Here is an 18,446-nt window from a genome sequence, read left to right as displayed (position 1 = left end):
AGGGTCAGAGGAATCAAGCATGACTCCCAGGTGTTTGCTTGAGTGCTGCTTCTGGTATTTGTTGAGAGGTGGGAGAGAAAGAGGTTTATTGGAGTTGGAGCAAGAGTGGGGAGATGGAATTGAGAGTTTGGTTTGGCCACGTTAGGGCTGAGATGTCTGTCAGATATCCACAAAGAGCTCAGGAGCTAGAACCCCGGAGTCATCAACACAGGTGACGAATAGAGCTAAGAGAGCAGGTGAGATGAACCAGATTAGCCATGAGTATAGCTGGAGAATCCACAGGAGGGAAGAGCTAGAGCCAGCAAAGGACACTGCGAAGGAGCAGCCAGGGAGATGGGAGGAAGCCCAGGAAGAGAGGAGGGTCCAGAAATAAGCAAAGAAAGGAATGTCCTGGAAGGAAGTGAGCTACGGTGTCAACTTCTATTCTTGAGAGGCAACGTACTATAAGGACAGAGGTGAACTGGATTTGGTAAACTTGGCAATGGTTGGTGACCTTGGCAGGAGTGGTTTCCCAGCAGAGGTGGTGGAGATGGTTGGCCAGAGGGGATTGAGGAGAGAATGGGGGTGGGGATGTAGTGACAGCAAAGGGGAGAAGATTGGGTGCACTTGCTGGAGAGGAACATGGGAGATAATGGGGTATGGTTGAATACTGATGTGTTACTGTAATGGAGAGGGAGAAATAGACAGTGAAGAAGAGAGACAAGATCTGTCCTGAAGTCCTTAAGTGGACAAGGTGACCCAGGTGAAAGCGGTCAGAATCCATGAGGGTGTCTGTGCGCCAGGAGGGAAAGCAAAGTCCGAGGGTGTGGGTGCCAGTCAGGTGGTCCCTTTGGTCATGGACGCCTGAGGACATTTTCTGTGATTGTTTCTGCTCTCTTGGGACAGAATGAGGTGAGGTTGGCAGCTGAGGCTGAGGTTGTGTATGGGGAGTTTGAGCAAGCGTGCAACAGTACACACTGAGACTCTGCAAACTGATGAGAGAAATACTGTAAGATTGGTAGGGCTTCTGTCCTCCTCAGGCTTCACTGCTCTGTCCAAACCATTTCTTCTACTCTCTCAAAATCCCAGAGCCTCTGAAGCTGCCTACCCCTTGCTGCAGTCACCTCTAGATCCCCAGATGTCCCCCATAATTCACTGAAGATGTAAACCCAGTTCATTGTTTCCATTGCTTCTCCTGTCCGCAACCCATCCTCGATGCTGACCGATCAGTCAGTCCTAGGATCTCCTCACTTCCAGGCCTTGTGGTACTTTGGGAAGGGGCAGGAAAGGGGAGCTGGCTTTATTAAGAGCAAGAAGTGAATGGAGTATCAGGAGGAGAGGTTGAGGCTGTGGGGACTTTGCCAATGGTGGTTGATGGGGAACAGTCGAAAGTTGGAGAGCATGGGCAGGAGAGAGAGATTGAATCAGATTAGGACATGCATGGCGCGTTTTGGAAATGAGCGTCTGGGGATCATCAGAGGCTTGACTACACCTGTCTGCAAAGCTGCTGTCCCTCCATGGCTCTTCTTTGTTGCTTTCATGGCCCCTTCTGTAATAACCCACACATGTGTTTCCTTCTCTCCATTTCATCGTTGTCTCTTCTTGGACTTTGTGGGTCCTTCTCAAATGACTCAACCTCAGTCATTCTGCCATTCATGTACTGTCCATACTGTAACTAGAGTCACCATAATACATGACTCTGATCTCACATCTACTCCATTCAAAAAATATTTGGTGTCTCTCCATTGTCCACAGAATAAAATTTGAACTTCTTAAGTGGGCCTTCCAAGCCCTTCACCACAGATACTTAACAAAAGTTCAGGTCCTTTCACGACCTGGTCCCATACCGCCTGTTCCAGCCATCTAGCCTCTTTTTCTCTCCTTCCTACCTTGTGCTTCAGCCACACAAGAGGATCCATTCTTCATGTCCCCTGGCCCTCTGGAGCCACCCCTGACCCTGTCTCCCTTAGTTCCAGATGCTTCCACTGCCCTTATCACATGTGGCAGATGAGTTGTTTTCACCTGTCCCTCCTGAGCTCTCTGAAAGCACATACGACATCTCATTCGTCTTTGACTATCGAGGTGATGCTGTTGGGACATCGAGGGGATTCTGTTGGGATATTAAGGATGTGTTATGGAATATTGAGTGGGTGCTGTTGGGACCTCAAGGGGGGTCTTGTTGGAATATGGGGGCTGCTATTGGGATATTGAGGTCTGAGTTTAGGAAAGTTGTGGGAATTCAAGCCTAGATCTCAGGAGAGAGGTTAAAGTTAACACTAGATGTTTTGAGAATGTTGTAGATACGGGTTAGAAATAAATTCCCAGAGAAAATTTGAGGATCTGGGATGGTGTAGAGCTGGAGGACAGACCCTAGGAAATGCCTCCATACTCAGGATCTGATGAGGAGGAAGCTAAGACCAATGAAGAAGAGGAGGAGCAAAGATGTTTTAAATCTCATTTGCTCTTAATAGTTTTGAAATCAGCCAGCAATGTGAACCTGAGATCAACACCTTCAATGGAGAATCGTGGTGTTGAATGAACACCTTGTCCCTCTGAAGGGAGAATGTTAACATTCTATGCATTCTAGTGTCTTCTAAATCACTAGGGCCAGGGTGCAGTGCCCTACGATGGAGCATGCAATGCCCCCTCGCCCCCCATCACCTCTGACTAATGGGCAACGGCGACCGCTACAGAATCGGCCATGTTTCCGATGGAGGTTTTTCACCTGCTCCATTTGAGGGATCTGGAGTGAGGTGCCCTTCACAGCAGTGATCCAGGTGCTGGAGTAGGGAAAATTCTCCCCACACTGAGGCTGAACCAGAATGGGGATTGGTTTACCTTACCCGGTCATCAGACATTATTACAAAAAATGTCACTTTAAGAAAGCGATAGACTGATCCTTTGGCGAAGGGGATTTGTGTTCATTCAGTCTTTTGACAAATATTTTTGAGAACTGTTGTGTGCCTGGCACTCTCCTGGCACTGGAAATACAGCAGTGAGAGTGGGCAGATCAAATAACCAAAATAAGTAAGTAAAATGTTAGATGCTCGTAAGTGCCATGGAGAAAAACGAAGCAGGGAAGGCCAGGGGGTGTCAAAGAGATAAGGGTCATGATTTTAAATAGTTGGAGAGTTAAGAAGAAGATTTGTGAGCGACCAGCTTAGGCTACCAAGAGACAAGGCAGAGGGGGAGGTTTGAGACCCAGCAAGGACGTCACCGATGGACGAGAGGGGCAGCCATGAGGTCAGGGTGCAGGTGAGGGACCACAATTACTACAGCCCCAACGGCCACACCCCGAGTGGAATGAGAGCCACGGGAGTGTTTGGGCAAGAGAGTGACATGGGCTGACTGCTCACCAGTGGCTGGGCTCTGGACCAGACCCTCCCTGCACACACACACACACTTCCATTCCAACTTAGAACTGACAAACTGTGTATTTCAGAGAGATGACTTTGCATAAAACCACCTAACCTCCCTGGGGCTCAGTTTCCTCATCTGCAAATTGAGGATAAGAATAGCACCTGAGCAAAGAACCTATCACAGTGCCTCACGCACAGCGGAAGCTCAGAACATGTTACTGCCCTTTATTACCCTTTCTCTACTCAAGTTCTTGCAAATGAAATAGTCTTTCTCGCCTCTTCACTTCTGTACATGACTTTGCAGTTTTAGATCACTGTGCCAATGAACGCATTGGGTTTGAATGATTTCAGTTGACCTAACTTTACTATCTCTTTGACCGTTAAATGAATTTACTAATGTACATAAGATAAATTATTCTCTTTCCATTTAAATAGAGGTGAAAGGATTTTACATACTGCACCGAGAAGGAACATAGACACCAAAATGATAAAACCAAGTAGAAGCAGGACACGTGTAAATATTAACTCTTGCTAATGAAATATATATTTAGGGTATCATGTTCTGATACACTATATATTTTCCTTCATCAGGACAGAATAGCATAGCCAAAAGAGGCATATGGTTATTTTCCATGGAAACCCTAAGCTTTAAAAAATGTTAATGGCATCAAACTCACTTGTAAATACCAAATTACTAAAAGCAGTAGCCATTAAATATTTGATGTCAGCAGAAGCACATTATCTACTGAGCTGTTTTCAGAAGTTAATAATGTGATTAATCATCGATTGATAAAAACCATGGAAAAGAAGTTTTTTTTATACTAAAGAACTCCAGATCCAAGTGCTGCCAGATGAGAGGCAGATCTTGGCTAATGAGGTACCAACTGAAGTCAAAAAGGGTGGTTGAAGTCAGAGAGAAAGACCAACTGACTCATCATGTGTCACTTACCAGTGGGGTCTCTAAAGTATTCCAGAGTCTTGTCCTCAGCTTTGTGGGTCTAGGAGCCCTCAGAGTTCAGCAGGATCAGGAGGACCAACTTATGCTAAGCAGACTTATAAAAGACTGGTATATAAACCAGATTGGTAGCATATTAATTTAAAATATAGACTAGAACTGCCAAAGAGATGGGACTTCTTCTTTAAGTGGCCCTTATTTTTTGCCATATGAAAACCTACATGGGGAGCCAAATTGCAACAGGGCTAATGGAGGTTCATTTATACATTCGTTCAACTTTTAATTGAGCACCTACTATGTGCAAGGCCTTGTTCTAGGCCCTGGGAGTGTAGCAGTGAACAAGAGAAAAAAAAACCTCCCTGCTCTCTTGGAGTGTACATTTTAGTGGAGAGTTGAGAGACAGATGAGGAGTAAATACATATGTATCGTGTCAGACAGTAATGCGTACTTTAGAGCCTTACCATTCCATGTGTGGCCTGGGGGCCTGTTGCACGGACTCCACCTGGCAGCTTGTTAGAAAGGCAGAATCTCAAGCTTCACCCCAATTCACAGAATCAGAATTGTACATTTGAACAAGATGCCCAGGCGATTGGCATGCACAAGTTTGAGAGGCATGTTTAAGAGAAAAATTAAGTAGGATGAGGGGGATGGAGAATTCCAGGGGCAGGGATTGCTATTTGACACTTGTTTAGAGCCCTGAAAGAAGTGAGGGAAGGAGCCATGGATGTCTAGGTGAAGAGCACTCTAGGTGGAAGAATAAGCTGGTGCAAAGGTCCTGAGACAGGAGCATGTCCAGCACATTTGAGGAACAGTAGGAGACTGGTTGACTGGAACAGAGTGAGTTAAGGGAAGAGCAGTGGGCTGTAAGGCCAGAGAAGTAACCAGGGTGGTTGGAAAAGCAGATCCCATAGGGTCTTTAAGAAATTATAAGGACTCTGGCCCTTACTCTGAGGGGAGAGGGAGCCTCTGGAAGGTTTTGAGCAGAGGAGTGTGTCATCAGAGTTTCTAAAGGATCACTCTGCTGCTGTGTTGCAAACAGACTATAGAGGACAAGGGACAAAGTAGGAGGCCATTGCAGCAATTCAATGAGAGATGTTGGTAGCTTGGACCACAGTGGGAGCAGCAATAGAAAGAAGTGAACAGATTGTGGATTCATTTAGAAGATGGAGAGGACAAGGTTTGTCAATGAATAGGATGTTGGGTGAGAATAAAAGGGAAGGGTCAACATTGATGGCAAAGGTATTGACTGGAGCAACTGAAAGGAAGGTATTGCAATTTATTGGGTTGAAGACTATCACAAGAAGAATGGGTTTGGGGGAGAAATTGAGAGTTGGGTTCTAGACATAATAAATTTGAGATATCTCTTAAGTATCCAATTGGAGATTGAGTTAGCAGTTGGATATAGGAATCCAGAGTTCATGGTAGTGGTCCTGGTTAGAGATCTACCCCTGAACATCATCAGCATAGATGGTATTTAAAGCCATGATTCTCTGAGATCATCTAGGTTGTAGGAGAGCAGAGAACTTGGGTGGGATTAGGGGACAGTATCACCGAGCTGAAACAGCCAGTTGCAGCCATCTTGTTCATGAGGATAGACCTACCCCAGCTGGATTCCCCACATCTGCCAGCTGGGGCACATTCCTATGACATGGACAAGTTCTTGCCTGCCCTTTGGCTCTCTTTTCTAGATTTCCTATGGACCCACTCCCTTCCAATAACTTTCTTTTTCTAGCTGATTGTTTTGGTTACTGTTGCCTTTACTCCAGTTCTAAGAACATATTGGTCTTTTTGATTGGATGAAAGTATCTTCCAAGCTTCCTCGCCAGTGATCATAGGGAAGACTCATCCATCTCATGCCAAGGACTTTTTCTTTTTCTTACATATTCCTAGCCTACCTTACAAAAAAGTTGAAAGAACCATACAGTGAACACCCGTGTTCCCACCACCTAGATACCACAATTAGCATTTTACTATTCTTTCATTTTCACATATTTATCTATCTGTCCTTTTGTCCAGCCATTCATCCATCTTATTTTTTTCTTGATGCATTTCAGAGTAAGTTGCAAACATCAGAGGACTTCAACCCTAAACATTTGAGCATGCATATCATTGCCTAGAATTCAATACTTGTTTATGATGTTAAGGTAAAATTTACATAGAGTAAAATGTATAGATCTTAAGTATACCATTTGATGAGTTTTGACAGGTGTATACACCTGTGTGACCCTAACCCCTATCCTGATATAGAGCATGACCATCACCCTTTTACCCTTTGCAGGTTAATTAGTTCCAACCCCACCTCCAAAGAAGCACCTCCTGTTCTAATAACACATTCTTCCTACTGACAATAGCTTCAGTTACTCTTTACTCTGGCTTTGAGAGCAACCTGATCCTTATGATCAGACCAAGGCATTTCCAAGCTTCCCCAACCAACCCTTGGTGGGCATAGATCCATCTACTCAGCTATATTTATTTATCGCTCACTCACTCACATTTATTTATCGCTCACTCATTCACTACAATATTTAGAGACATCTCTCTGTGGCCTTTGCCTCCTGCCTCCAGTCCAACTATGACCCTCAGATGTCTTCTCTCTTCTCTTTGGATTCATGGACATCACCTATAGGGAAAATGGATACAATCCATCTTCCTCTTTCTCTTAATAATAATGAAGGCTGGTATTTATTGAGCACCTACTAGGGACCACACCAAAGCTCCACATGTACCTCATCTCTCTGATGCCTCACAAAGTGATAGCCCCATTTTACAGATGAGAAAACAGAGACTCAGAGATCTTGAGTAACTTGCCCAAGGCAAGAGCCTTTCTGATCCCAAACCCTGTTCACCATCTCATGACTTGGGACCTGAGGTGTGGGGGCTACTTTGCCCCTCCCAGTGCCCCTTGTCACATGCTTCCCTCTGCTTTTCTCACAGCTGTGGTGAAGAATCCACCCAACAACCTGTGGATCATCGCCGCAGTGCTGGCGCCCATCGCCGTGGTCACGGTCATCATCATCATCATCACTGCCGTGCTCTGCCGGAAGAACAAGAACGACTTCAAGCCAGACACCATGATGAACCTGCCTCAGAGAGCAAAGGTGCGTGAGGTGGTGAGGAGGGGCTCTGCCTGCCTTTTCTGTCTTGGTTTTTGAGGCCATTGCAAATGCCTTCAGAAACATTCTAGCAAGCCCTCATTTTGAAGGAGACCCTTTATTTATTTGAATCTTTAAAAAATTATAGTAAATTATAGATAACGTAAAATTTACTGTCTTAACCATTTTCAAGCGTATAATTCAGTGTTAAGTATATTCACATTGTTGTACACCCTTTATGTTTATAATCAGGATATGATAGTGAACGCTTATCTAATGCTCTCTCTTTGCCATAAGTGCTTCTGATGGCTTTATATAGCAACTCAGTCCTCCCAGCAATGCTTTAAGGAAGGGCCATTATTTCGCAGGTGAGGAAACTGAGGCACAGAAAATTAGAAGCTAGATAGACCTGAAAGGGGCCTTGGAGGTCGTCTAATCTGACATCCTCCTTTTACAGAGAGGCAACTTAAGATCACACAGTAAGTAGCAGAACTGATGGTAGAACCAGGTCTTTGGGCTCCTAATGCAGGGCTCTGTGGGGCACATTAGACTCTCAAAATGTTCCTTCTTCCATTGGCTGGAGTGGCTTATCGCCAAAGGCTGCCATGATGGGCGAGCTGCAGAACCTCGGCCCAGTGGTCATCAAACACACCAGTTCAATGGCTCCACTGAAGCCTGGCTGGGAGCCCACCCACCCTGCCCAGCCTCCTCACCGCTGGTGCCGGGGAGGGGAGTGGACTCAGGAAATTCCAAAGGCTACTTTTCCAGTCACATAGCTCCCTTTGTGATACTCGCAGAGGGAGATATAATAATCTCTAATACCTGATGTTTAAATAATGCCTTCGCATTTGCTGGATTCTTCTGGGTCTGTCACCTCATTGGCTCATCACAGCAGCCCTATAAGGTAGGTCATAGTCAGGGCAGGTTTTATTATTTTCACATTACTGTTGAGAAACCCAAAGGAAAGAGAGCAACTATGGGGATTTGTCCAAAATCACATAACTGGCAGCAGGGGAGCGACTCTGGCCCAGATCTGTGTGTTTGGGCTCTCTCCACATTATACACCTTCCTGAACCCTGAGATTTGGCAGGTAGACTCCTCTTCCAGCACAGAACTTCTGAGCTTTGTCCACCTGTGCAGGAATGAAACAGAGAAAGGAATTCCATTCTGTTGGAATGAATGTCTTGGAGGTGATCTGCCAGGAGTCATGCATGCCTAGTCCTTTCTGGATGGTCACACCTCGCTTCAGCAAAAGAAATCAAATGGATTTTATTGTTTATTAAACTAATTCACCTGTTGCAAAGCTGCAGTTTGATCAGACGCTCTGTCTATGAAAGAGCCAAACTCCAAAGAATGTTGTTCTGTTTCTGTCGACCCAAAGGCACCTGCTTTCCAGAAGCAGCGCAGTGTTGGTAATGGTCCAAGTAGTGAGACATGAAACTGTTCCAAGAAGGGGTATTTCATTCCCATCTTAGCTTAGTTACAATCTGAGCCTTTCAGACATAACAGTAATTACCAGAATCTAATTGCAGCCGAGTCCGGGAATGGAAAACCTGCCACATGGAGGTTGTAAATGCCAACTTTGTGTTTCGGATTAAGCCAAAATTTTACTAATTTGCCAAGGTGAGGTGGGCAGCCCACGATTTCAGCACACCTTCTGGCTTGAAAGCTGTTTGAAGCTGAAAGAGATTCATGTTTGTGGGTTTTCATGGCCCCTTTTATGTTCCTACCTGGGGCATCATGCTTGAAGAGATATCTGGCCGATGTTGACAATCAAGCCAATTTATGTTCCAAGAGAAGACTGGCTTCACTTGTGTGTGGTGGTGCTGGTTGTTTTCTCCCTCATTGAGGCTGGGCTGCGCACTTTGATTTGCAAAGCCCTTTCATCACCGGAAGCCAGCGGGTAGAACTGCCTCTTTCTTACTGCAGTCCTTCTGCTCCTGCAACCCAGGGACGCTGCAGTGTTTGAGAGGACAGAGCCGCCTGCATCACTTCTCACCACCCATGTGTGTGAGCAGAATTCATTTAATGCCAAGGGACGAGGCAGAATGAAAAAGTTAGCCTTCAGGACCAATCCATAGAGTGGGAGGATGGCCTCCTAGTCTCCAGGGACATCGCTGCGTCTTTAGAATGCATGCTGCAGTGTCCGAACATTCCTGGGGAATCCCTGCTGAGACTCAGTAATAGACTTGACAGGCTAAGAGGAGGTGAGTGCACACGCATGCCTGTCCTGGGAGCTGAGGCCAGGGCATGCACGCCCCCACCCTCTGCAGAGACAAAGTACCATAGACGGAACCCTGTTAACCATGGTGGTCAGCTGGGCTTCTGCAGGTAGAATGTTTAGAAAATGATAAATGCTGGAGGGCCAGGCATCAGGGCTTTTGTGACCTTCTTTCTTCCCGGTTCATTTCTCTTTACTCTTTGTTCATTGGATTCACAGCCTTTGCCCAGTGGTTCCCTTCATATAATTGATGAGAACATGGCTCCCTGGAACAGGCAGCCTTACGGGAAAGTAGTTAGGGCCACATCCAGATGCAGGATGGAGCTTGGAGGGCCTGCAATGGTTGGCATGACCATCTGCTCGGGACAGGTCAGTCACCCCCTAAAGATGCCCGGCTGTTTCCTCTCTTTCACACACTATCTGTATGACCTGTACTTAACCTCTTTGTGCCTCAGTTTTCCCATCTGTGAAATGGGATGATAACAGTATTTATTTATTTATTTATAGGTTGATTAAGCTAGCTCTGAAAGTTACTTTGAGCTGTGCCTGGCACATAAATATTACATACAAATTGGCCTTTATTTTTTCTTTTTTTTAATTTAAAATCAATTAACATAGTGTATTATTGGTCTTAGAAGTAGAGTTCATTGATTCGTCAGTTGCATGTAACACCCAGTGCTCATTCCATCAAGTGCCCTCCTTAATGCCCATCACCCATTTATGCCACCCCTCCACCTACCTCCCCTCCAGCAACCCTCAGTTTGTTTCCTATGATTAAGAGTCTCTTACGGTTTGTCTCCCTCTCTGATTTCATCTTATCTTATTTTTCCTTCCGTTCCCCTTGTTCATCTGTTTTGTTTCTTAAATTCCACATATGAGTGAAATCATATAAAATTTGTCTTTCTCTGATGGACTTATTTCACTTAGCATAATACCCTCTAGTTCCATCCACGCTGTTGCAGATGTCAAGATTCCAATTTTTTTATGGCTGAGTAATATTCCATTGTGTATATATACCACATCTTCTTTATCCATTCATCTGTTGGTTGGCCTTTATTATTATACATGATTTTTTTCTTAAAAGGTCTGGATAACTTGTCTACCTTTGAAATTGTTGGGGATTATTTTGATCTGATAATTTTACAAAATTCGTTGTAGATCCTTCATGATGTCTCAGTGGTGTCAGGGGTCACTCACTAAAGTGTGTCCAAGGACAATTAATGAATCGCAGGTGATTTTCAGATTGAAGGTTGAAAGACCACTACCCAGCAGTCAGAAGAGTAAGGGACTAGTCTTGAGTCTTTCACCACTTAGCTGTGTGATCTTAGGCAAGTCACTGAACCTTTCTGAGCTTTTGTGTTCTTACCTGTGAAATGAAGACTGTGATGTTTGCCTTGCTTCCCCCAGGGTGTGGTTGTGAGCATGAAATGAGGTGTCCGTGTTTTCAGGCTATAAGTACTGAACATATGCAAGAACTGTTATTATTAATCTAATAACAGTGGCCACCCTTGAACTTGTCATTCCTTAATGTCATGACAATGCTCATTCATCGTCAACCCAGTCGCCTGAAGTATCTAGCAGATAACTTCAACCCAGTGTGAAGGGTGAGGGGACAAATCCAGGGAGAGTGGGGGCAAGAGGGAAAAGGCCAGAGCCAGCTTGTTTTCCTCACTAGATTCTTGGGAAGTCTTAGCTGCCATTGGAGACTCTCAATTCCTCACCGACAGACCAGGACTCTCAGCATGGGAACCAGGCCAAGTACGGTAGCAGATGCTCAACCAAGATGGCAGGCCGCAGAAGGAGAGGAGAGGACATGGGAAGAATCATCAGGCAGTGGTTAGATGTTTTGGCTCTGCATCACTCAGAACTGGGTGTAAATCCCGACCCCACCACATATTAGCTGGGTGAGCCTGGGGAAGTGGCTTAACCTCTCCAGACCTCAGTTTCTTTATCTTTAAAGTGGGGAATCATAATAATAATACCCACCTCCTTGAACTACAGTGGGGCTGAAGTGTCATAATTGATGTCATGCATTCGGCACTGTACCAATAGTATCAAAAGCTCCTTGAGGGCAGGGGCCCAGCTATTATTCATCTTCATATCTCCAGCACCAGGCACAGTCCCTGGCACAAGCCAGTGCCCAACACCTATAGTCAGCACTACGCTAAATAGGATCATGGGAGTGTGGGGGTATTACGGAAAAGGGGCCAACAGGAGGTGCAGCTAAACAGGCGGGTCCCGCCAGGCTGTGAAGGGCCTGAATGCCTTGCTGGAGAGTTTGAGTGCTATGAAACATTTTTAATGCGGGAGTGACATGACCTGAGTGGTTTTCAGGGAGATAGCTTTGGAAGCTTGTCAAGGGTACGCCTAGAAAGGACCTGAATGGAAGCAACAAGACCAAGCCAGGAGACAATAGGTGGACCTGGGGAGAAAAGGTCAGCTTCTAGAAACATTTCTGTTGAATCCACTTGGTGACCGTCGGTTGGAGGAGCAGGCCATCCAGTAGTCTAGGAACACGACCAGGTGGTTCAAAGGCTCATTCTGTTTCATGTGGCCCCACAGGCAGGAGAGAAACAGACAGACATACATTATTTCAGAAGCATGTTGCTGGATCCTGGCACAGAATGTCCCTGGTCACCATCTGGGTCAGAAAGTGTGTCTCAGCGAAGAGGGAGGGCTGAGTGCACTTCCCACAGTGAGTTTCCCTGGGAACTGGGGGCACTGTCCATGGCAGAACTACAGACTGCTTGACATAAGGAAGCTTTGCTGGATTTAACAAGGCTCCATCCTGTCCTGAGATGCAGTAGGAAGATTTGACGGGTTGGGCCACAGCCCTAGACCGTTCCATCTAGCTGGATGCTCCCTGCTACATTTCTTAGCAAAATTGACAGCTGAAGGGGGATCTCCTCAACATGTCAGGTTCTGAGGGAACCCACATGGTAGAGGTTGAGTTTCATCCCCAGATTTTCTTGAAGAGAATCACTGATTTCTATTTCACCTGGCCTGTGATTTAATAGGAAGGTGAACAATATTAACTAATACCGACTGAGCACTTACTATGTGCCAGGCACTGGAACCCAGGCAGTCTGTTTCGGAGCTGGTGCTCTCTGCCACCCCCCTGTCCTGCCTCGAATCACTGTTTTGCAGCTCTGGGGCAGAAAGCCAAATAGAGACACTCCCAGGAATTGTTTAAACACGCCTCTTGGTTTTTTATTGCCCGGCTAATAGATGTCTGTTGGGCTTTGCTCACAGCTGCCCTGTTCACTTAGGATTTCAGACATTGTGCAATAAAAGGCTTGCTAATTACCCAGTGATGAATCATAGGAAAGCCATAGGTCTGGATTTGAGTGATTCCATAAATCCCATTTTATTATTAATGATTGTAGTGCCTCACGTGTGGAAGTACATTTCTTTCCCTGTTTTCAGAGCAGCAGTTCCCCTTTCATACTCAGGGGTGGTATAGGTAAAGCAGATGTGATTGTCTTCATTTCTCAGATGAGAAAATTGAGATTCAGAATTCAAGCAACTTGGCAAAGTCACATACCTCTTATTGCACATAAAGCCTTGGGAAAGTGGGGTTCAGGGATGACAGGACATTCTGAGGCAGGAGGTGATACAGGACCTGTTTCACATATCAATTCAGAGTCTCTAATTAGCAGTATCTAGTGACTTAAAATTGGTGGTTTAAAATTCTTGAAAGAAGTTTGTTCTCACGCACGTATTTGCATCTTGTTTATACTCTTTGTTTTTCCAAGTAAGTCTTGTCTAGGGAGATGCCATAGCTGGGTGGAATGAGCACAGATTCTGGTTTTGCAGACCGGAATTATGGGGGAGATTTGAGTTCACTCGTGTTCATCAAAAAGCTAAGTGTGGTCCTGTCACATGCACTCTCCTGCCCGTCTTCTCTTAAAGCCATCATTCGAGGCACACTCTGTCAGAAATCTGACCACAAATCCACTTTCCTTTTTGCAGCCTGTGCAAGGCTTTGATTATGCCAAGCAGCACCTGGGCCAGCAAGGGGCAGATGAGGAGGTCGTCCCTGTGACTCAGGAAACAGTGGTCCTCCCACTCCCTGTTAGAGATGTTCCTGCCTCTCAGGAAAGAGACATCACCCAGGACGGAAGCACCATCAAGACAGCCAAGTCCACCGAAACCAGAAAGAGGTAGGCATGGGGCCAACTTCAGCCTCTCTGTCCCAGCAAGGGGAATAATTGATGGTGAGAGCAGCTGAAGCTTTCAAGTTAATACCACTTTTCTCTTTAAAAATTCCCCTCATGCTCGTTTTGAATATTTGAGAAGGAGACTAAGAGAGATGACGAGAATCATAATACTTGCTTCTCATGAGCCATGCTTTGTAAGGTTTTATATCACCGCTCAGCCACAACACCAGAGATTTCGCTTTCATATGTATTACAGCAAATTTGGCACTGTGTCACACTTGCATTTTTGAACTTACCTTATAAGCAGTGCCTTTGATTCAGTAGAGTTGGATTTTATCTGGCTGTTTTCAAGAGTTCATGGTTTGAGTTCAAAAACCATTTTGAGGGGCTCCTGGGTGGCTCAGTCATTAAGCGTCTGCCTTCGGCTCAGGTCATGATCCCAGGGTCCTGGGATCGAGCCCCCTGTCGGGCTCCCTGCTCCACGGGGAGTCTGCTTCTCCCTCTGCCTGCTGCTCCCCCTGCTTGGGTTTCCTGTCTCGCTGTCTCTGTCAAATAAATAAATAAAATCTTAAAAAAAAAAAAAAAAAAGCCATTGTGAGAGGGGGCACCTGGGTAGCTTAGTTGGTTAAGCATCTGACTCTTGGTTTCAGCTCAGGTCATGATCTCGGGGTCGTGGGATTGGGCCCTGTGTCGGGCTCCACGCTTGGGAGTCTGCTTGAGCGTCTCTCTCTCCCTCTGCCCCTCCCCCCTAAAATAAATAAATAAATCTTAAAAAAAAATTTTTAGGAGTTTTTACCATGAACAGAGCACTTTGACATGCATTGGAAAGGCTACAGAAAGGATTACGATTGAGACCTGACCCCAAGTATCTCATGATGGAGGGACAGAGAGATAAATACCTGGAAACCAAGCATGATGTGCAAGTGCTCATAGGGGAGTCTAAACGAAGTGCTTTGGAAAAGAGAGAAGAGCTTAATTCTGATGGAGGAGCTTATATTTTAGCTGGGCCTCAAAGGGTGAGTGTAGTGTCAGTAGTTGGGGAGAGATAAAGGTGTCCAGTCCAAAGGAGCTGGGAGAAAAGAGGGACCAGCACATGTTCATGCACTGGTGAATGTCCCCAGGGTTTATAGTTCACAGTGGTTGGGGTACAGTGAAGGATGAAACCAGATGGATGAAAATTGTGGAGGGGCTCAACTGCCAGGCTAGGGAGTTTGACGTATATTCTCTGGGCAATGGGAAGCCACTGAAAGTTCTTCTGCAAGACAGTGACGTTCAGCCTGTATTTTAGAAAGACTACTCCAGTGGCAATGTGGATGATAGATGGGAGAGGTTAGGCTAGAGGCCAGGAGACTCATTGTAAGGATTTTACAATAGTCTTATAAAGAGGTAATGAGCTCTATGGTAAGCCCTGTTGGCTGGCCAAGCCAACTCCCATTGCCAAGTCCCTTTGCTCCTTTGCCTGAGACCACAGTGGAGGCTGGGAGAACTACATCACCCCTGCTTCCTTCCTTCTCTCCCTCCCTTCACCTAACATATTTGTTGGGTGTTATTCACCAGGTACTGGGGATACTGCAGCGAACAAGACACAGTTCCTACTCTCATGGTGCTTACAATCTGGTGGGGAGAGCTAGGCAATAAACAAATAGAGAAATAGATGCACAGTAAGTCGGGTGGTGATGGGTATGAAGAAGGAAACCAAAGCATGGTAAGAGGATAGAGCAATGGAAGGGGGCGGGGGCATGATGCCATTTTTAGCTACAAAGTCAGGAAAGGACTTTCTGATAAAGTGACACTTGAGAAAGACCTTGAATGAAATGATGCATAAGCCTCAAGGCTATCTTAGACAAGAATGTTCCAAGCAGATGGGACAGTATGTGCAAAGCCCAGAAGAAGAAATCTCTTCACATACTCGAAGAAGAGCAAGAAGGCCAAGGAGGCCAATGGGAACTAGGGAGGAAGCGGTGGCAGATGGGTCAGAGAAGTTGCCTTAAGTTGAGCATGTCAGGCTCTACAGACCAAAGTCAGGACTTGGAATTTTATTGTGAGTAAAGATCAGAAGTCATTGGAGGGCTTTGAGAAGAACAGTGGCATGCCGTGACTTGCAGCTGTAAAGGCTCACGCTGGCTGCTGTGTGGAACACAGATGGCAGAGAGGCAGAGTGGAAGCAGAGAGACAGGCGGCTATTACAGTAGTCCAGGTGAGACATGGCGGTGTGGGCCAAGGCATGGTGCTGTGAGAAGTGATGGGATTCTAGACGTGTTTTGAGGGAAGAGTTCACAAGGCTTGCTTTGCTGATAGATTGTTGTGAGGAATGGAAATAGAGAGGGACACATTTGCCACTGGTTGTGTTGGAGAGGATCAGAAGAGAAGAAATCTGTAGGGGACGATCATGAGTTTGGATGCGGGCATGTTAAGTTTGAGGTGCCTCTTAGACACGCAAGTTGAAGTGTTCAGAACTCAACTAGCTGTATGAGTGTGAGGTTCAGAGGAGAGGTCCAGAGTAGAAATATAAATGGAGGAGTTGTCAGCATTTGGTTATTTAAAGCTAAGACACTGAATGAGGTCACCTAGGAGAGGATAGTTAGAGAAGAGACCCAAGACCTGACCCCTGGAACATTGCAATCATTAGAGGTCCAGATGATGAAGAAGAATCAGCATAGGAGACCAAAAAGTATCAGGAAAAAGAGGCATGAAGAGGACAAAGCAAGAAAGGAATCCAAGAAGCCAAGAGAAGGGAGTAATTTGAGGGGGATGGAAGGATTGTCTGTGTCAAATACACAAATTTTGCACTGGATTCATGCAACAAGGCTCTGTGTTTTTCCCTCCAGGAGTTCTTGGTACCTCAGAAAGAGATACAGAGAAACAGAAGGTTGGATTCCAGCTTGAGTAGGAAAGAAGGTTGAGGAGATATGGGTTAGTTATCTATTGCTACACCACAAACTCCTCCAAAGCTTAGCAGCTTAAAACAACCACCATTTCTTCAGCTCATGATTTTTGGTGGGTCGGCAGTTTGGGCTGAGCTCAGGTAGGTGGTGGTTCTGGGCTGAGCTAGGCTTAGCTGATCTCAGCTGGGCTCACTCATGCATCTGTAGTCAGGCGGTCGGCTAGCTGGGCTGGCTTGTTGGTGATAGCCTTGTCTGGGGTGGCCCAGTACCTGGGGCCCCCTGCCACATGGTCTCTCATCCTCTAGCAGGCTAGCTCTGGCTTTCTCACAGGGTGGTTACAGGGTGCCAAGGGCAGCAAGAAAACAAACCCCCAAGTGCAGGCACTTCTCAAATCTTTGCTTGTGTCATATTTGCTATTGTCCTGTTGGCCAAAGCAAGACACGTGGTCTAGTCCAGAGTCAGTGTGGGAGGAGGCCACCAAAGCTTGGTTACGGGGAGGTGGGAATAAATTGGGATCACAACTGCAGTGGTCTGCCCCAGCATGGAGAGCTGAAACATACAGAGAAGCAATAGACAAATTATCTGAATTGACTGACAAATAGAATTACCTACAGTAATTGTTCTCACTATGATCTTTGCCAGATACAATAAAGGTGTGGTAACAACTTATATATCACCTATTAGAGGACACTGAAAAGAAAAAATAGAATTACTAAAATTAGGATATTAACACAGCATTGATGGGAAGAATAAAAATTCTTTTCCACCCATTCTAGATGAGTGATTTTAAATTGTATAAAGATTTATTTAAAAAAAATTTTTTTTAGAACAAGCATTTCTTCTTGAATTAGCAAGGAGTCTACTCTTGGTAATCAAGTTCAATTACTTGCCCTCAGAATTTTAATAAGAAATAACAGCTTATGAAACAAATATAGGTAAAGAAAGCAATGTCTACACAGCTGAATGATTTCTACGTTTGCTTCATAATATTACTGTAAAAATAGAATTTTACTAAGGGCTGGCTGTTATCATTGCCAAAGCTATGTGAGAAACCTCACCTCTGTTCAAGTTCAGCTGACCACAGGAGTCTCTAATCATTTGGGAAGATATTAAGATGCCAAACCAACAGCAAACTCATCGTGCATTTATTTGTCTGGCTTTCCCATCTTGTCACATCAGTTCCCTTGTTCCTGCTGGTTGAGGACACATGACCTCCCAGAATGATCCAAAAAGTTTTGCAGGACACATGACCTCCCAGAATGATCCAAAAAGTTTTGCAAGTGAAAAACAGTAGAAACCAGTGATTGGATGGTCGTGAAGATATCTCGATTTTTAAATCTGTTTTTAAAACTGTTTGAAAACTGAAATCTGAGGGTTCAGCCATTTGCAGACAGACAGGTGTTGCAGGTCCTGTCCTTCTAGCCAAGGCTTTTGGTGATACTATTTTGTTGGTCTGTGACTGGGATTAATGGGTGAGGATAGAGAATCAACCTCATAGGGACAGCCATTCAATTCAGTGATTGGCCATAACTGCTCAGCCCCTTCATCCAGGCTCCATGTACACCCATATCCCCAGAAGGAAGCCTACGGAGTTCAATAGCCTAAAACGACAGCCTCACAGGTGGCCCTTTCTTGCTTTCAACAACATCTTTGTTACTGTCAATGTGAGTGGACACACACACATACAAATCTCACTCTATTTTTGACCAGATGTTTGAGTTGATGGCCCCATGTAAACATAAGACTATAAGCTGATGAAAGAGTAAAGCAGAGGTGGAGTTTCTCTCCAGAAATG

At 45.3% G+C, this 18,446-nt stretch overlaps 1 protein-coding gene across 1 annotated transcript in view; it reads left to right on the top strand.

The window, feature by feature from the left end:
- Positions 1–18,446, top strand: part of KIAA1549L (KIAA1549 like) — a 117,015-nt gene that overhangs the window by 32,332 nt on the left and 66,237 nt on the right. Inside the window, 2 exon segments of the mRNA XM_064576691.1 lie at positions 7,228–7,391; positions 13,579–13,769. Coding sequence (XP_064432761.1) covers positions 7,228–7,391; positions 13,579–13,769 — 355 coding nt within the window.

The sequence above is a fragment of the Mirounga angustirostris genome, unplaced genomic scaffold, assembly GCF_029215605.1.
Source record: "Mirounga angustirostris isolate CCGP_5_RB_7025 unplaced genomic scaffold, mMirAng1.0.hap1 SCAF_13, whole genome shotgun sequence".
NCBI lineage: Eukaryota > Metazoa > Chordata > Mammalia > Carnivora > Phocidae > Mirounga > Mirounga angustirostris.
Note: the sequence above shows the minus strand (reverse complement) of the source record. Positions and strands in the feature narration are given on the sequence as shown.